The following is a 20,988-nucleotide window of genomic DNA, read 5'->3' on the forward strand; positions in this document are numbered from 1 at the left end:
AACATAAATATTTTAAAACTAAATTAGTATGTAATCTGTCAAACTTCATTTGAAATTGACATTTGATTGCCTTGCCTGCCATTGCCTCGTAATATTTTTTGCAATTACGTCTTTTAAACAAAATAAATTGAGAAAATATAAACTAAATTATATTTTTTTCAGTGCTTTTTATAAATAATATAAACATACCAATCAACGATGTAACGATCCCAAATCATACAAAATCCAAAATGTTTATTGATAGTTTTTGGTTAAATTTGTCTTTATTTTATTATTTTATTAGGTAGCAGATTTAGGATATATTCTAATAGCTAATATACAGTATTTCAAAATATATGTCACATATTAGATTCTTAATAATATGCAGGAACTATATGTAACGTGTAATACTTAAAACAATACCTTTTATTTCAAGAAAAAATGTGACGACTTATTGAATGGAAAATATAAATGACACTGCCATTTCAATCCCATCTTAACGTAAATGATATTGACAGTATTTTGCGTTATAAATTATTCTGCCTTTTTCAAATAAAAAAGATAATACAATTAATTAATATCAACGAAAAACATAAAAGAACATTAGACATATCATTTAAATTGTAGAACTGGCAGCACCGCTTTCTTATGCACATTTGTACCGCCAAAAACGATCGCTTCCGACTAAAGCCGAGCTCTGGAACAGTAGTGTTATTGCTGGACTGTTTGCTGTGAGGATCAAGTTAGTTCGTGTCGTTTTCGGTTATAACTATGCCTTGGAGTGAAATGCATAGGGCTTTTACAATCGATGAATATCTAAGAAACGGCAAATCTATAATGTTGACGAAGCAGGCCTTCCGTACTCGGTTCGATCTTGGTCCTAATGATACAGTTCCAGGCGGGAAAACAATTCGTCGATGGGTTTTAAACAATCGCGAAATAGATAGGAAGTTTCAGAAAAGGGCAAGGGCAAGGACAATACGAACGCCGAAGTATATAAGGGCGACCAAACAGTCCTTACAACAATTTCCCAAGCTTTCGGCGAAAAAGCGTGCAGCTGTACTAGGAATATCGCTTCGAAGCCTCGAAAGAATTTTACATGATATAAGTAAGTAATTTTGGTAATAATATAACGCTTGAAAATTACCCGCTTGATTTAAATTAAGTTCCAAAGTTAAAAAAAACACACTGTCTATTCTATACACTGTATTAATAACTTCAGTTATCATTATAAATTATCTAATATTAATAGAATTATTATATTAATTTTAGCGCATGATGCGGTTTATTTAACTGTGTTTATTACCTTAAAAATCAGTAATTTAAATACAAAAACTGAGCTAATGTTAAAAATGATATAACACATGTAGGTTTTATTTTGTTTTATTTTTAAATATATATTTTATCCGTTATCTTTAACTTAGCGGAAATTCAACGATGTAACGATGTTCAATAAGAACAGATGAATTCAATTCAAGGAACAACCTACCCATGATATAAAAATAGAAATATTTCATAATTAATATATCTATATATTTTTTATAATACAATTTTTCAACAATAACTCTCTTTGTAATATAACAATGATATATTTTCATATCATATATTTTTAATAAATTTATACAAAATAATATATGTTTATAAGACTATAAATTTATTGAATTTATTAAAAACTATAAAACGTTTTCAATGTACTTAACCTAATATTACACATCAAAGGAATCACGATCAAACTGTAAATTATATTTACAATTGCTTGTAACAGAGGCAATAACGCCATGAACGTGTATTGTTAAGTATTGTAATATATAATTTCCGTGCAATAGGCATGATAACTCGTTTTCAAAAATTTCTTTATAATATTCTAATCTATCTTTTTTTAATATATTATTTCTACGGGAATTGTAAGATTTAAATCCACGCGGAGCCACTGGCCCGTAACTGCTGTCCGCTCTAAATAAACTGCAAATCTGCTATCCTGGTTTTCATATCAAGCAACAACACAATGCGAATTAAGTGGCTTAACCGTACCTGACGAGATCTAGCAACTATAGCTCAAAATTCTAAATTTTAAAATAAAAATAAATTAAACTCTAAACTCAATCCAATAATAAATTCCACTTTTTGAGGTTAGACTCCTCTATTAAATATATTCACCACTTAATGGATACATTATTTATTTCGTAATTGTCAAACGATTACCGAACCACTATCGAAAGTACGAACGAAATCAGGATATGTTCCTACCAAATGTGCATGCTAATTAAATAGACTAAACTATACATCTACAGTAAGACCACACATTTTTTAAAAAAAGAAAGAAATTTATTAATAGAAGAGAACAAAAAGGGCTTCAAAGAAAGATTTAAAAAAAAACTATTACTACAAAACGTACCAAGCTTAGCGGGTTTTCTAGAGATTCAAGTACATATTTTTTATATTTCGTTCACAGTATATATTTCCCTTGTTAAACAACAAAGATTATAAATAGCCGTCTGTTACTATTCTTGATATATCCTGTACTAAAAAGTTCATATTGATGGCAATTTTTAGAAAACTATTCGAAGTGAATCAAAATCAATGTTTTGGTTTTTTGCTGTACTTTTTTCACATCGGATATTTTTTATTCCATACACATCCTAATGCTGAACAAAAATCACAATTTGAAATCTGAAAATGCGCAAATATTAATAAATCAATTTTTTGTACATTTTTGCTGTAGTAAAATCTGGTTGTATGGAAAGTTTTCATTGTTATTATTATAGCAATATTATACATTGATATGTGATAAACAAAAACAAGATTTACCACATTTGCTAAGGCAATAGTCTTCCCAAATTTATTATCTAATGTCACCCTCAATTGAATTAATTGGGGAAACAAGATATGCTTTTCAAGTATGTAGCCTAATTCGTAATAAATATGAAGTATAAAACCTTGGAAAAACATCTTTCATAGCCGAAATAGCTCAGTTGGGAGAGCGTTAGACTGAAGATCTAAAGGTCCCTGGTTCGATCCCGGGTTTCGGCAGAAGATTTTTTATTTCGTTGCTTAAAAAACCGTTAGTAAAACAGAAATCCAATATTATAGGGTGTTATTTAACTTAAATAAATTATATTCCTCTTAATAATGAATAGACAATATGACTTCAAAAAGACTGTTCTACATCGTAATATTGCATGTCCTAAAAATATATTATTTCTACACGAAAGTTTTCGTCAAAAGTGCCTATTTCTATTTCAAGTTTAAGATAATTCCGCTTATGGTGCCACACCTATGAAATTAAACATATATAAATATTAGAAAAGAATACAACACCAAAATCATTTGTTTTGCAGGTTAATTATAATTTTTAAAGTGTATAATTAGTGTACGTCGCATACAACAAATAATTATCATCAATTCGTACCCAGCGCTCGGAGAGAGTATCTACTTATCAACAAATACACTGTTGATAGTGCCGCAGAACTCAGCAAATATCGCCACAGTTGGCGATCGATCGCAAGCATTCAAGTCACTTTTTATGATCTTAATCTATGCCTTTTTCGTGGCTGCTTGATGTATCTCCGATCTGAGAGATCGATTACACCATAGAAGGCTGTGAGAGATTCGTTCACTTATCATTGAAAAGACACGCCCAAACAACACTTATCTGCGTCTCTAGGTTTGTTACTCAATTGTGGCATCTGCTAATATGTAGAATTTTCCTTAAGGATTACATTTGAAATAATTCAAGCTTGCAGATGACAGACCATAACAATGTTCAAGTTTCGGAGCCATACAGAAGAATTGGTAAGTTCGAAAGAGACGGTTTTTAGTTTTGATTGTAACATTTCCTCTTTCTACGCACATCTTAGAGAATGTTTAAAAAGCTTAGAAGAAAGTAATGCCACCAAAAAATATGTGAGACTTGGTGAGTGAAACTAGGAGAAAAAATCATATTGATGATCTATTGTTTGAGAGATTAATTACAACTATTTGCCTTCGCGAATCCTTGTTCTATTGCTAGCCTTTCTCGAAACCGAAAACTTCAAAAACGTTTCTTGAAATCAGTTTCTTTAACAGAAATCGTAAAAGAAGTGTACACAAAACAAAATACATTTACATCCGTTTACATACACGCAGCGTAATTCGCTGTGATTAGTGTTATTAATTTTGATGGGCTGTCATTTTATTTTATTACATACATTATCAATATCTTCTATTAATCATATTAATTTTATTTCATTAGTAAATACATATGTTTATTGATTGTTCATTGCAGTGGACATGCCTATTATTAGATTGTTAACTTAACATGTTATCTTTCTATGGGACTATAATTATTCTATTAAAATCAAATCTATTGTTACATAACGCAACTGAAACGGCTCTAGTTGTTTGGATCTTATGGTAAAACGTGTCTCACAGATAGGCATTATGAAATCAGATAATTAAAATCAGCCTACAAATAAAAAAAATCAACAAATAAAATGTTTAATTCACTTTCTGTATTTTAATTTTTTAAAAAAGAGAATACAGTACAACTTAAACTAGGTACCTAAAAAATAAATTCATTGTGTTCATTCATGTGTACATTCATCAAGTTGTGTCTTTTCAATAAAATTATTTGAAATTTAATTATTGAAATGTTTATTTCTTAAATGTACAAAAAATGTTCTTGTACATACATGTAAAAATACATACATTAAAAAGTACACAGATCACAAAAAATCAGTTCATAATAACCAAGTTCAACAACATCACACAATCTGCCCATAAACTTTATTTACACTACTCTTCTTACTTCGAAGAACCTTTTTAGGTAATAAACCTGCCCAAGGGTCATAGCGATCAAAATAAAAGCCTCAAAGAAAGACCACATTGCAACCCTTGAATTTGTACTTTCATTTATAGCTCTATGAATTCTATCTCTTACTTGCATGTATTCTTGTTCTTGTTTTACTGCAGTGAGTGATGCTAAACATAAATAACCAATTATATGATATACATAGATATTATGCTGTCTTACCAGATAATTCTCTGATCATTCCATCTAATTTATCAGCTGACATATCATCTTCCTGTCCCTCTTGTTTTGGAGGCTCACCAACTGATACATCAAACATAACAACTTTTGGAGTCATTGTAGACATTTTGTTGGAGAAACAAAACGTATAAATCCCAGAGAAATGAGCAGCAAATGTGTATTTTCCAGATGTTTGTCGTTGTTCTTCATATATTGCTTTACCATCAGGACCCAAAATTCTGACATCTATATCCAAAAAGCCACCTTCGGCAATTTGGAAGCTTAGTCCTATAAATATGTACACGTTGAGATATATGTTTTACCTAATTAAAATTTTAATTTACCTAATTTTGTACCAGCCTCTGTTGCTTTCTCAAAGAAACATTCTTCAGCATCGGCATCTACAGTTATGATATATGCATTAGCATAAACAATATATGTTACGAAAAATAAGGTAATATATATTAAAGAATACATATTAAGAAGCTAAATTTAAAGAAAACCCACAGAACTAGACACGGGCCACGTATCTAACCTAAATATTTGCCAAACTTTTACTGCTTATAGTGATGCCATCTTTTGTGCACCATGGGAAATTATCAAATTAATGAATTTTGATTAGCTAGTTATATATAGACATAGTTATATTAGCTTTCATTGAACTTTTGTGATAAAACTTATAGCAATATCCTGTATAGTACCCTATCATATATATAAAAAATATATTTTGATATATGTAGTGTTTAACAATTAACTTAAATTAGGGATGCAGATAAAATATCGAGAATATAACGTAATATCGATATTTTTTGAAAAAAAAAATATATCAATGGATAATCGTCCAATAAGATACATTTTTTTAATAATCTAATATCTGGCCTAAAGTAATTATATAAGTCAATTTGTATTGTGTCTAAAAGATTACATACACCCTTTATTTCTTTAGATGTATTTGCACAAAGATATAAAAAGTAAAAAAAATGTAAAATCAGATATTAAAATATTATATATATACATACCTTCCAACTTCTGAACCTTTTGTTTTAAAAATTTCTTATCCATTTTAGGTGATTTTTTAAAATTTATCAATTGTTTCTATAAGTAGGTCTTCAATGTTGTTATTGATAAATTTAAAATTTTCATGCGATATGTATGTGTATTCCACTTCCTTTAAATTTTCTGTTTCTTCATCACAATCATCAACTTGTAAAGTTTCATTTATTATCGGAAAATCAACATTAAATAGTAATTGTCCTGTAATGGAAAATGTTAGATGTCATTGCAATAACTATTGCTTTTATGTAAAAAATTATACCATTAATTAAATTTGTTGCTATTTTATCCTTGCCTGTGACAGCTTGATTAAAACAATCTATACAAATTTCCTCCTGGTTATTAGATGATTTTTTAAAACTAAAAGTTCTATAATTATTATATGTACTGTAAGAATATTACATTTCACTTACCGGAAATGCGCTAAACAAAAATCAGGAACCAAAACAAAATTATTATTTTGTCACTTACAGGACATGTTGATACATTTGTTACTTCTACATTTCTCAACGAGATCAATCACTTCTTTAACAGGAGATCCTGGAAGTTTATTTTATTATATCATACATATATCATTTATAGAAATAATTTACCTAAATTATCAGGTTCTTTTGAAGGACCAGGCCGAGCTTCAGGTAAAATAGACTTAAAATTAGAATAGAATTTTTGTTTCCTCACTTTCTATACTTACCTTTTTATGTTCATCTGATTTTCTTACTATTATTGGACTAATAGAAACTGGCTCATTAATTTCTATAGCATCATCAGTAATTTCCATATCTGTATAGAATTAATTTCATCCCTATAATATACAAAATTCCCGATATTTTACAAAAAATATATCGATATTTTTGAGAAAAAATAAAAATAGTGAAATATTAGCGTCAAAAAATATATATTTTCTCTAAATCTATTAGAAAGTGGTGAGGTTTTTTATTTTAAAGTCTGCTTTTACCAACTATGGGTTTATATAGACTGGGCCTAAAATTTAACGTGGGCTCCGAACCACGATCCTCAGCATTAAGCCTACCAACTGGCGAGTGACCAACTTTAGAAATCGTCCCAGAAGACATCCGGTCTTACCCAGCCTGGTCACTGGCGTGACTGAGATCATTTTCCGGATTTTGTCGGATTTTACACTCTTGCCTAGAACATTCACAAATATTAAATAATTACAAACATAAATGTACGACCATGCCCCAGCAGGATTCAAATCAGCGGCTATCGCAACAGTAGGAGGTCACATCGCCTTTACCACTGCGCCACCAAGCCGGCTAGTGAGGTTTTTGATAGACATTTAAAAAATTAAGTATCAAATTTAAAGGTTTATTAAAAATTATATTTAATTAAAAAAAAATTTAATTAAAAAAAAATTATCGGACAAAAATATCGATATTTTTTTCTTCTGCATCCCTACCCCTAACTTATATGTTAAATATTATTGGTTATGTGCTGGCGACATCTTTGCTACACCGAATAAAATATAATTGCAGGTTATGACAGCAAAGTATAAATAGTCTAGTTTGCTGTATATTTTTTAGCAATTATACTAAATTGCAAGTTCTGTTCCTGCTTTTAAATTATTTAAAAATAATTTAAGTTTAGTTTTAAATAACATGATTACAACTATTATACAGTGAAATGTTGTGCTATATTAATATAAGTTTATGTCATGAAGTTTAATACAAATGTTTTTAAATGAATTTTAAAAATTTCTCCCATTCAACATTCATGTTGATTTAATATATAATAATTATTATATATATGTATATAAGCATATATTACTTGAATATATCTATATTTATAGGAATTTTCATAGATAATAGAAAAAATACATAATAATTCAATAATTATTTTGAATATCAGCATAACTTTAAGGTTATATTTTGTATACATCAAACTGAAGAAATTAACTCTATACAGATATGGAAACTACTGATGATGCTATGGAAATTGATGAACCAGTTCCTATTAGTCCAATAATAGAAAGAAAATCAGATGAGCATACAAATTTAAGTAAAGAAAGTGAGGAAACAAAAATTGTATCAAAATCCCCAACAACTGAATCTACAAAAGGGTAAAACAAAACAATTTATAAAAATTACGTTTCATAATTTGTTTTTATACAGGCCCCATGCAACAAGTATTGTTATTTTGGATGATGATGATGATAATGAAAAGTCTTTTTTACCTGAAGCTCAGCCTGGTCCTTCAAAAGAACCTGATGATTTAGGTAAATTATTTCTATAAATGATATATGTATGATATAATAAAATAAACTTCCAGGATCTTCTGTTAAAGAAGTGATTGATCTCGTTGAGAAATGTAGAAGTAACAAATGTATCAACACTTCCTGTAAGGGGCAAAATGATAATTTTGTTTTTGCTCCTGATTTTTGTTTAGCGTATTTCCGGTAAGTTAAAGGTTATATTCTTATAGTACATATAACAATTATAGAACTTTTAGTGTTAAAAAATCATCTCATAACCAGGAGGAAATTTGTATGGATTGTTTTAATCAAGCTGTCGAAGACAATGATAAATTAGCAACAAATTTAATTAATGGTATAATTTTTTACTTAAAAGCAATAATTATTGCAATGACATCTAATATTTTCCATTTTTTCTATATTTTCTACAGGACAGTTACTATTTAATGTTGATTTTCCGATAATAAATGAAACTTTACAAATTGATGATTCTGATGAAGAAACAGAAAATTTAAAGGAAATGGAATACATATCAGATGAAAATTTTAAATTTATCACTAATAACATTGAAGACATACTTATGGAAACAATTGATAAATTTGATATAAAAAATCACCTAAAAAAGGAAAAGGAATTTCTAAAACAAGAGGTTCAGAAGTTGGAAGGTATGTATATATATAATATTTTAATATCTGATTTAAAATTTTTTGTTTTTACTTTTTAGATGATTGTCAAAATATATCTAAAGAAATAAAGGGTGTACGTAATCTTTTAGACACGATACAAATTGACTTATATAATCAGTTTAGGCCAGACATTAGATCATTAAAAAGCTGTATTATATTGGATGATTATTCATTGAGTCATGTTTTGCAAGTAAGAAATGGTAAGCAAAAATCAACAAATGTTTTTTAAATTTTTATGAACTACTATGTGAATTAGTGCTATTAAACTTTCATATGCATTTTATTTTGTAGAGTATAATCCTATTGAAAATGCAAGAAAAAGTGCCCGTATTCAACAAAAACCTATAAATTATTCAGAGGATTTAAAACATTCAATGGGAATAAAACAGGATGCTGAAATTGAGAAACCAAAAGATTTGCCTATTAGCATACTTACAGATCAAAATAAACCTGTAGCTAAAGTTGGTAAGACAATATCAATCTAAAAAAAATTGAAAAAGAAACAAATTACTGGATTTTAAATTAATTTACTATAGAGATATTTTCATTTTAGATGAAATTTATTACATTACCAGAGAGAATAATCTTCAGGGATCTTGGATTAAAGCGCGTTTACAACAGATTATTTCATCTAATGAGATATTTCGTGGTCAAAGTTATCCTGAGACACATTATAGATTAATAGAACTTAAACAGCAAAAAGAAAGAATAGTATGTGGAAAACAACTTGGTAAGTATATCCACTTTTGCATTCACAAGTTTTTAATTTATATCACATTAAGAAGTATTAAAAAGGTCTTATTTTGGAACTTTAAATATAGCATATATATCAGGAGGGACTAACAAATATATTTAAATTCGTTTTTACAGTTGATTAAAATTGTTTATAGAATTATTTATTATTATTATGTTTATTGCACACTAATGAACAAAGTGCAGTTTTTGTATTAGGTTAACTAATATAACACTAAATATAATTAATCTTAATCCCTTCCACTTTAGCTAGTGTATCATCATGTAAGTCACGTCTCAGTGTTGGAACGAGAGTCATATCAATATTCAAATCTGAAGTAACCAATTCACCGAATGTAAAAAGACCAAGAATAGATCCTTACTATGCTGGAGTTGTTGGAGAACATCCAGTTGAATCAAATAAATATAGGTAATACTTAAATGAAATTCACATGGCATTATTTTTATTATTTCTATTACAGATATTTAATTTTCTTTGATATTGGTTATGCCCAATATGTACCTCATTTTGGAATCCATTTAGTTATAGAATCTAGTAAAAATGTTTGGGAAGATATGCCCGAGGATTCACGACCCTTTATAAAGAAATATCTTGAGAGCCAAGACAGACCTATGGTTAAAATGAATCCTAATCAAACCGTACGTGTTGAATATAATGGTGAGTTGACTATATCATATGTAATTTTCATAGATTATATTAAATCAGATTACTAAGAAAATAGAGAATTTAAAATGTGATCAGGTGTCTAGTATTAATATATAATAATACATATAATCTACTGTGTCCTTGTAATTTGAAGGACTGTTTCATTCTTGTCAACATTTTATTTCAATTAATAGTTTTGAATGACATCAATACACTCTTAATATATTACTATATCTAAAAGCCCATTACCTTTTATATCTTGTATATATTATTCATGAAAATAAATCTTCTATTTATATATTCAGGGATATTTATGATAAACAGCTTCAATTTTTAGTATTAAACTGCGATCTCTTCTTTCAATCTTATGGAACTTACTCGCTATGATTTATCTCGATTTATTTTTATCAATTACATGCCAAAAATATGTCATTAAATGAGATCTGTAATGAAACACGTTATTCGGCGATTTCTTGCCAAACAGTTCAATGAGATTTTATCAATTTTTGCTTCAGTAATAAATATTTAATTCTAACATAACAATCCTAAGACGAATCCATTTCTAATAAGACCTCTTAAAAATACTGATTAACAAAGTTCATGTTACATAAATACCAAAACCATGGAATTTGAATAATACTATTATTATGTTCATTTGATAGTACTGATAACAATTAATATACTGCTGCCATAATGACAGAAAAAGCATATATTACGTTTTTTTCTAGAAAATTGTCTTATATTTAAATGTTTTCCACATTAAATGTTACACAGATTCATGTAAATGTGTCAAATTTCATTGATAATCACGATTTACAAACATTGAAGATTATATCAATTAAATCTAGATGAATTGATATAATTCGACGGTCAAACCTAAAGAAACCCTCATTGGAAACTGGAACATTTTAAAAACAAAGTAATGAACGGATTTGAGACGAGTATTGAACTGGAAACGACCCCAATACACCAAAAGCATAATAATATGATCTTTCGGCACAATAACGCTGGACATGCTCTACTCCACTCTTCAGATTCATCAAATATTGCTCTTATCGACTACCACTCGTTCGAGTCGATAACTCATGGCTCATTTCTTCCGAAAAAACTAAAATTCGGTCGAGTTTAGAATCGCGTCAAATAAAAATCTTTCAATGATCAATCTCTTTTCCGAATGAATTATGGCGGAAAATAATTAAATCAAATCAAAGTTAGAAAAAAAAAACTCAAAAAGTTATTATTATTAAGATCTCATCGAAAAATTTAAATTTAAAAATCTAATAAATAAACTGTTTAAGATAAATGTAATTGTTTATAAACATGTAGAAAAGTTGACTATATAGTCTATTGTTCAAAATAACAGTAAAATCAGGTCATCGCGATGTCAAAAGTACTGCTTATCGCAACTTGTAAATTCGTTTTAAAATCAAACAATACTTTCCTTCTCATTTTATTCTAGTTAAAAAGAGATACAATACTGTCTGATACGTTTGAACACTTAACTGATTCAACCTACCAAATTCGCCTGGTTGTCAAACGTCTTCAAAATTCTACCAAATATTAGTCATAATAATTACAGGTTGTAAATCTGCAAACATTGAGTTGGTGCTTTGCTTATTTTGAACGAGATAATTTATGCATTAGATGGATAATGTTAAAATATACGATATTTTATAACATTACTTTTGTTTCGTTATTTTATTTAGATTACAATTTTGTTAAAAAACTAAAATGAATTAAAACTCAAAGTTGATGTGGTAACACTGCAACGTTTTGACTTATAAATGTAGATAATGTGGGTTCACTGTTTTATCGTACGGGCTATATGTAGAATTTTTATTATCTTACTCTATTAGACGATTCCAATTATATTTATAGGAAAGTGGTGGTTATGTACAATAAAAGCAATTGACTGCTCCTTGGTAAAAGTATATTTTGATGCTCTTAAGAGATGGGAATGGATATATAGAGGTTCTACAAGATTAAGTCCAATGTTTAGAGAGGAACAAGCTGCAACTAACAGGCATACAGGACTAAGAACTCCTAGAAAGTTAGCAATGGTACTACATTAATTTAAAATTTTTACTATATTAACTAATTTTTATTCCATACATTTTAGAATGAATCTGCTACAGTTGTCCAATATACAAGGAACAAAGACTTTGTTCAGCAAACACCAATTAAAGAAGAGGAACCAAAAACAGTTACACGTGCCGTTGCTAGAAAAAGTACCACCAAACCAAATACCGCTAATCAGCCTACACCCAATATTGTACCATTTTTACCTCCTGTTAATAATACGCCTGCTAATACTACAGGGCCAACTAGCAAAATTATGGTAAATTATTTTTTGTTTATTCTGCGCGACATATTTTAACGAACATGAGTTCTTTTGGTAGTATTTTACTCCAAGAGATCAGCAAGTTACCAAGAGGGAATATAAACAACATACATGTGATCCAGCTTGTAAGACTTTTCTTACGCACAACTTTATTAAACTCAAGGGACATAACCCATTATCGAAGCCTCTGCTATGCGGTTGGGCTAGGATGACTGTTAAAGATAGAGGACGTAAAATTATTATATATAAAGCTCCTTGCGGTCGAATGATCAGGGATATTAGTGAGGTAGTAATGTTAATTTGGTACAAAGCTAAACTATATATATATATATATATATATATATATATATATATATATATATATATACATATTCTGTTTCATATACTGTTTTATTAAAATATATTTATATTATAGGTACATTATTACTTAAGAATTACTGAGAGTGAAATGACTGTTGACTTGTTCGATTTTAATCACATGGTTCGTTGCTTAGCTGAGTTTAGTGTGGAATGTGCACCTGATCCCAAAGATCTATCAAAGGGTGACAACACGACATATACAATAGCATCTGAATTGTCATCTAAATATATTATTTTTAGGTATTGAACAAGTTCCAATACCAGTGATAAATGGTCTTAATAATGACATGCTAGATTTTTGCAATTATTCAATAAAAAGGGTTCCTATGGATGGAGTTAATATGAATTTAGATCCCGAATATTTATGTGGTTGTGATTGTGATGATGATTGTGTGGTAAATATAATTGTATTATTTATTATTTATTGGATTTTCACTTTTTAATGGATTTCAGGATAAATTAAAATGTTCATGTTGGAAACTAACCTTGGAGGGTATAAAATATTTAGGAAAAGATGTTGATCCCATTTCAGTAGGTTATATATACAGAAGATTACAGGATCAAGTTATAACTGGAATTTATGAATGCAATTCAAGGTACTTTAATAGATATATATAAGATATATATATATATATATATATATATATATATATATATATATATATATATATATATTTAATGCAGCATAACAGTAAATATGATTTTTCAGGTGTAAATGTACCTCAACATGTTTAAACCGTGTTGCCCAAAATCCAATGTCATTAAAATTGCAGGTATTTAAAACTCCTAACAAAGGATGGGGTATTAGATGCTTAAATGATATCCCACAAGGTACTTTTATATGTATATATGCTGGTACCCTTCACACTGAACAAATGGCAAATGAGGTAGAGCGAGAGATCAGTGTTTGATAAACAGCATAGACTTACTTTTTATATATTCTAGGATGGTATACAATATGGGGATGAATATTTTGCAGAACTTGATTACATAGAAATAGTAGAAAAATATAAAGAAGATTATGAAGAAGAAGTTGTAGAAGATGACTTTGAAAAAGAAAAGTCTCCACCTCCTATTGAAGTAAAAGAGCAGAAATCTCAAAAAACTAGCCAAACGAAAAAAAGGTATAAATCTTAATTATCTTATCTCTTATCTCTAAATCGATATCTATTATCTCTTAATCGATATGTATGATTTGAAAATTGGAAAGGGCTGGTAGGCAGCTTGTGACTGTGTTATATAGACGATTTTAGGTTTTTTTAATTATTACTCTTCGGTGATTCGACATAATTATAATATATACATGACATGTAGAAGATAACTTCATTAAATGATCTCTTGTGTAAAATATTACCTTAATTCTTATTCTAAATGTTATTCTAAAGTCTATATATGTCCTATAACCAGATCGGATGGTGTTAAATGTTTTAGCCTGTACATCCTTCACACTCACATTGCATATTTAGCTGATTATCCAGCACCTTGGGGTAACACCCTTGCACCAACACTCTTTTAAAGCATTTTGTTTTACACTCGTTATGGTTCTAGAGGAATATCGCGTTGTATCACTTCATTAAAGACGGTAAAGAGCATGGATAATGACACACAACACTTTGTTTTGGAACCGTTGTATGATTGCTATATTAGACATATAGCAATACCTTGTTATCTAATGTTAACATGGATTTGCTGATAAGTCTGATTTGTATTGGACATAGTTTAAGTCCAAGTTGTTTTCGTTTAGCAAATATGTGCTTCTTCCAGGTTAGGCGTCGGTCCAGATGCATACCAAGATATTTAGCATCCTAGGCTTATAGAAGTTGACAGTTATTGATATTCACTAACGGGAATGTACTTCTACGCAAAGTGAATGTTACATGGGTATATTTTGTTTCATAATACGCTATGTCTTCAGTCACTGTTATTGAATATTCATGAGATGCTGAGATGGCCATGTCGTCCGCATATATTGCCATAGTAGTAATTTTTGTGATCGGTAGATCGACTTTATATAGGAGATACAATATCAGGCCCAGTACATTGCATTGTAGAATTTCTGAATATATGGATGTAATGCAGTGAGTTCATCATCTTGTTTTATAGTGAAATGTCTATCTGTCAGATAAGATTTTAGTAACTGGAAATGTGGATGAGGAGTTTCTTAAATTTAACGTGCAACGCTAGGTACCATAATTTTTCAAAAGCCTGAGCTATGGGAATCAGGAATGCAGTCGAACAATATCTTTTGTAATTTGTCCATATTTATTTATTTATTTATTTATTTAGTCCATATTTAGGAAGTTGGTAATTTTAATTTTTTTCGTCCTTGGATAGATGGGAAAAGCTTAAATAATTTTTTAAAGTTATTTGAGAAAATATCAGCCTTCTTTTTACTACTGATAACCCAACAATTGTCATTTTTGGTTAGGTGGGTTATGTTGCTAGGGTCTTTTGAGTGTTTTAATTGCATTAATTAATTAATAATAAGTGTTACTGAATTTTTTGGTTTTGGTCATTTTGCATCAATTGTTTCAGATCTTGTATTGCTTTATTGAATTGTTTTTTGTAGTCTCCTTTGGTCTACAATTTTTTCCTGAATTGCACCTGATATAGGTATGTATTCCTGTAAATGTTTCACTGTTAGAAGTCGCAGGCTATGGTGCCTCCTGTATATTTGTAAGTTTATTGCTGCTGTTTCTATATCACTTTCTGTTTTTAATGGTAAATTTAAAGAGATGATTATGTTTCTCTTTTCTCTAAATAGTGACCAGATAATTCTATTATTACACAGAGAAGGTGGTTTATCTTTTATGATAATTTTTGAAAAAACTGTTATAATTTCTTACGAATGATCTTGAAAAGGTACAAAGATAGATGAAAATATGATTTTATTTGTATCAATATTTTTTGTAACATAAATCTACAGTATTGGGTTTTTTGTTTCTATCTGTAGACCAATATGTTGGTTCAGCAGTAGAGATATGTTGTATATTGTCTGTCTTCATAGCCTTGACCAGTTCACTACCCTTTGATATTATTAATCTTGATCCCCACTTTAAATTGTTAGAATTGTGATCGCCTCCAGCCTATTACCTAAGGCGTTAAAGAAGGCTTGTAATTGTTCTGATTTGTTATGTTTAGGTGGGAAATAAATCCCAGACATTGTTATTCGCCCATGGATTTCCTCTATGGTTATACTGGTTGCTTGTAGGTAATTTTTGCCAAAGTATTCTTTTCCGTCGTGCTTTATGGCTTAAAACTTACATTTGGGGATTCGCACATAGTATTTATCTGTGAAGTGTGTTTCGGAAACCATCACTATGTCAATGTTTTGTTCAGTTATGAACTTTATTTTATTTTCAAAAAAACATTGTTTATATCGCACATTTCATATTTCACTTGTTGACTATTGCACTCGTATTAAAACAAAAATAATATTTACAAAAGATAAATTGTGTTTAGAGCTCTAAAAAATAAAAGAAAAAAATATGTGTCATGTCACGTAACGCGTATTTACTTCACTTATGCGTTTAAGTTGGCGTTTATTATTCAGTCATTAATTACATCCAACAGTGCAAATTACATAACTAAACAGCATGGCCAAATGATAAAAATTTCATTATTAAATCAACCAACGCGGTACAGTTCATTCACCCCATCGTCGCATTTCGTTTCAATATCGACCCGCCCTTATTAAATCTTATTTATGATCTTTGGAACTACAATAGTTTTTATTATTTTTTTTTAAGAAATACCTACATGGAAGATAATGATTTTACTCCAAGCCATCCTGTACATAAACCTTCTGCAGTTGAAGATGGAATCAGGTATTTTATGTTTTTAATTAACTTAGTTTATGTTATACTTTATTATATGTGGCAGGTCTCGATTGCGAAAAAGAAAAGATGATGATGAAAAAAAAGAAGAAAAAAAGGAAGCAGATGTAAAGGTCAAGCAAGAACTACCTGAGAGGGATGTTAAAACTATTATGGAAAGCATTACAGATGATATTGATACAGTGACTATCAGTGATGAAGAAGATGGTAAGGTTGTTTGAAAGAAATATTCAAAAATGTTTTTAAATATTATTTCTAATAGAGGGTAGAGAAGTACTCAGTTTTAACCCCAAAGCAAGTACAGATATAGATGAGAGAACTTCCAAGTATGTGTCAGTGCGAGAACTATTTGGTAAAGAAGAAAAAGATAATATTTATATAATGGATGCAAAAAATGCAGGAAATATTGGACGATTTTTAAATGTGAGTTATGTCTTCAATTTTTTTAGTTTTCCAATTAATTTTATAGTTGTGAGAGTTTTTCAAAAGGGTCGACGTTAGATTTGAGTACAAGCTGTATATGTCAATATAAAACGTATGTATTTGAAAATGTCAAATTTTCGAAAAAAGAAAATGGACCAATGACGTTACAATCTAACACTCATTTTAATATTTTATCAAGTGATCATACTGGTCAATCCTGTAACTTGCCATGATTGGCACCAGAAAAATAAACAAAACAGACACCTTCAAGACAACATTGACTTACCCTTATTGAAAAATTACCTATCAACAAATATGCAAATAATATAAGTATTTAAATAATGTCAGAAATCATCATTTCGTGTTTTTAAAACTGAAGTTATTTGCCTATACTGTTTGCATATTTACTTTTAATTATTAGGTTTTTAAATACACATTCAAATATCATTTTATTTCAGCACTCTTGTTCTCCTAATGTTTTTGTGCAGAACGTATTTGTTGATACACATGATGTACGGTTTCCCTGGGTAGCATTTTTTTCTTCACAGTTTATCAGGGCAGGTACCGAACTAACATGGAATTACAATTACGATATAGGCAGTGTTCCTGGGCGAGTACTCTACTGTAATTGTGCATCTTTAGAATGTAAGGGCAGGTTATTGTAATTTTATATGATTTCATTAAAACGTTATAATATTTTATGGATGATTTAGTTTTGATATATAAAACTTATTTGAATATACAGGTAATAATTAAAATCTTAACGATATTATTCTTTTAAAATTAGTAAATATCTAGTATCGCTAAATCTTGACGGCCGCAAATTTGCGTAATTTTGGTAAATTACTGTAATACTCTACGACTGTTTCGAATCGTATTTTAATTGATGATGCGTAAAAACTCTCTTAGCTTTTATTATTGACAATGCCAAAGGAAAGACTTAGGTCGTCAAAGTATATCAAATCTGCCACGGGCTACCTCACATGCTAAACGCATCGATAACTAGTGAGAAACAAAAACTGGTAATAGTCGTAATGGTATATTACAATTGCTTTCGAAAGTTACTGGAAATGAAGTGGATTGGTTTCGATTGAAACTAATACATCAGACACAACACCGAGCACGACACAATTAAATTGAGCGATTGGGCAGTGGTTCTGTGATCTAGGAACGACCAGAATTATACTATGATCGGGAAATAGATAATGGTGGCAACAAATCAGCTATAGTAGGGAAAATGACAATCGTTTGCCAATATTGTAAGTCATTATCTAGTGAGTTGTGCTGTGTCGGTGAAAAAATAAAATTGGCACACTACCAGATCCGTTACGCCTATTAGTTTCTGGGATGGAAAATCATTGTAATCATTTTTAGGCTTATATTCAAAATTATAATAGTTTGTGTCCAAATGACGTTGTTTGGTGCAACGCATATTGAAAAGGAAAATTTTATACCCACTTAATATAAAAAAATAAGTGAACAATGTATGTGTATTACTTACTAGGAATAAGCGAGTACTTAGCATTATAGCATTACCACTACCATATGCAGATCATAAATTCTTGCGAATTTATTTTGTGGGAAAATTGACAGCTTCACAATCCAGAAGTGGAGCGAGTTATTTAACCGTTGTTCAAACGATCTTGTAGTATATCGATGCCGATATTTATACATTTATTACAATTTTTAACATTACTAGATTCACTTAATTCTAGTACAGATTTACTTTGAAAATGCATTTTGTGTGCTTGTGTAATCCAGCTGATTCACAATGTTCATTCGGGCGCTTTTCGTATTTTTGGTACTGAATTTGATGAATATTGCTATATATATATATATATATATATATATATATATATATATATATATATAGGAATTACTTTAGCTGGTTTCAGGCATTCAGGCAGACATTTGCCATAGTAACATTTGTTGCCTAATGTAATCTAAAGCTGTATATAAGCAATTCAATACTTTATAATTGATTATATAAGTATTGAATTATAAGTATTATAGTTGTATAACCTAGAAAGCGTTAGTTTTACCCAACTCAAATAAGTAATTTAATTTAATTCACATAAGCTGTGCTATATAATCATAAAGAGAGTTCCATCTTCTGGAAGAGGCATATAATAACTGATGTCCAAGTCTTAAGTCATCAGCCGATTAAAGCCATAAGAATTTGAAATATTAACTACAAAATACCTCAGCTTCAGGTATTTAAAATACCAATTACAAATTACATTGTTAAGAAGCAACTAAATTACAAATACCAAAATATGTATTTATATTTAATTTGTGTACTTTAATTACAAATAATTCAAATACTATCCAATCGTGCTTTTAACCTCGGTGACTAATCGTGCATTGGAGTCTCCAATGAGCCAAGTCTGTAAGAAGGGGTATGCCAAAAACCTGGAAGAACAGAACATTCAAAATGCCGGATAATTAGAAATATAGATGCTCGCAACTTAGCATTAAATGCTAATTATGGCACTGCAAACAGCTATTTACTAGCATTTCCATGCGTCCTATTTGGAAAACTGGTTAGAAGGTGATTACGGAAAGCTATAGCGTGCAAATTGAATGAAGAATTTCAGGGTCATACTGGTGAATGATAAAACGTGTCGTATTAATCAGATTAGCTTGCAAAGCTTGACGGTATGAGTAAATTTGTTTAATTTTTAAATAACTATCGCCGCGTGGCCATTTTCTAACATTAAAGCTTGTCCAAAAAGTTTCAAGAGCTCACGGATTTAGTTAATGAAGAAGGTCGCAAATTGGAACCCAAATTCTGAAATACACTTTAATATATTATTCTTAGTTCTTTTCAGTACGACGCATTTGCTTTAGTTTATCAAAATAACACTCAACGAAGATTAAATTTATATAGGTTGTTATTTTTGCAAAGATGTACACTTACACAATAGGCACTAATAGCTGGTCAAAATGAGGACAAACAGTTTCAATCGTGTCGTATAGCCTCAAATATCTTTTATTTTACAAGAAGCTGAAAGCAAGTGAAAGATATCAGTACAAAAATTATGCGATTAAAATTAATCAGGAATAACTACACAGATGATCATAAATTAAGCCGTCTTGCTCTTCAATGTCAAATTCAATAAAGAAATATGCTGCTTTACCGAAAAATTAAACTACCTCAATATGGAAAGGTAAACTCCATTAAACATCCACCTTAATCCAAATTGCCATCAAATCAAAGTATTTTTTAATATTAAAACTAAAGCCGCAGAAGTTGCAATGGTTAAATCATACCAACTATGAAAGAAAACATTTATCAGGAAGCATTTATCGGAACGGCATTAATGATAAATGTAAATAGCGAAATCTTTACCTATATAAAAAATGTCGATCATTTTAAAACGTCGATATAGACTAAGCTTGATAAAAACAGCCTTTAGGGGACTGTGATTGTAGACCGGTGTGAGCACTTCATAAATATCGTTTATTAGTTTACCAAGATTCTCACGGGTTTGTCAAGATTTGTTTTACTTCTAACGAAGTTGCAATTCGAATAGATAAAAGCTACGGAAAAACGAACTTACAACAAATTGAATAATTTCTGACAAGATATAATTCATAATCTTATCTACAAATGTAAATTATTCCAACAATAAATGGAATATATATACATCAATTACTTTGCTAACATATACATATGAATGGAAGAAAATAA

At 29.5% G+C, this 20,988-nt stretch overlaps 2 protein-coding genes, 1 long non-coding RNA gene and 1 other non-coding gene across 4 annotated transcripts; 2 read left to right on the plus strand and 2 right to left on the minus strand.

Annotated features, from left to right (window-relative positions):
* The first annotated feature begins 686 nt into the window (after nucleotides 1–686).
* LOC143192559 (histone-lysine N-methyltransferase eggless) lies at nucleotides 687–17,993 on the plus strand. Its single transcript, XM_076397972.1, has 23 exons — nucleotides 687–1,087; nucleotides 7,964–8,117; nucleotides 8,170–8,273; nucleotides 8,327–8,453; nucleotides 8,507–8,604; nucleotides 8,681–8,914; nucleotides 8,974–9,135; nucleotides 9,227–9,400; nucleotides 9,489–9,665; nucleotides 9,938–10,097; nucleotides 10,150–10,346; nucleotides 12,213–12,394; nucleotides 12,454–12,672; nucleotides 12,734–12,961; nucleotides 13,091–13,217; nucleotides 13,276–13,430; nucleotides 13,489–13,631; nucleotides 13,745–13,922; nucleotides 13,981–14,159; nucleotides 16,785–16,862; nucleotides 16,918–17,078; nucleotides 17,134–17,294; nucleotides 17,753–17,993. The coding sequence occupies exons 1-23, from the start codon at nucleotides 751–753 to the stop codon at nucleotides 17,957–17,959; spliced, it is 3,942 nt and encodes a 1,313-aa protein (XP_076254087.1). The 5' UTR covers nucleotides 687–750; the 3' UTR covers nucleotides 17,960–17,993.
* TRNAF-GAA (transfer RNA phenylalanine (anticodon GAA)) lies at nucleotides 2,937–3,009 on the plus strand. Its single transcript has one exon. It is a non-coding gene; the product is annotated as a tRNA-Phe (tRNA).
* Nucleotides 4,455–5,570, minus strand: CHOp24 (transmembrane p24 trafficking protein CHOp24). The gene is made up of 3 exons (XM_076397973.1): nucleotides 5,332–5,570; nucleotides 4,991–5,275; nucleotides 4,455–4,938 (listed from the first exon to the last, which is right to left on the minus strand). Exons 1-3 carry the CDS (start codon nucleotides 5,462–5,464, stop codon nucleotides 4,748–4,750), a joined length of 609 nt encoding a protein of 202 aa, XP_076254088.1. The 5' UTR covers nucleotides 5,465–5,570; the 3' UTR covers nucleotides 4,455–4,747.
* Nucleotides 6,119–6,953, minus strand: LOC143192561 (uncharacterized). The gene is made up of 5 exons (XR_013004813.1): nucleotides 6,732–6,953; nucleotides 6,634–6,685; nucleotides 6,454–6,580; nucleotides 6,303–6,400; nucleotides 6,119–6,241 (listed from the first exon to the last, which is right to left on the minus strand). It is a non-coding gene; the product is annotated as an uncharacterized LOC143192561 (long non-coding RNA).
* Nucleotides 17,994–20,988: the final 2,995 nt, after the last annotated feature.

The sequence above is a fragment of the Rhynchophorus ferrugineus genome, unplaced genomic scaffold (assembly GCF_030347505.1).
Source record: "Rhynchophorus ferrugineus isolate W39M unplaced genomic scaffold, kcgeb_rfMv2 rfM3, whole genome shotgun sequence".
In the NCBI taxonomy this organism is placed as follows: Eukaryota; Metazoa; Arthropoda; class Insecta; order Coleoptera; family Curculionidae; genus Rhynchophorus; species Rhynchophorus ferrugineus.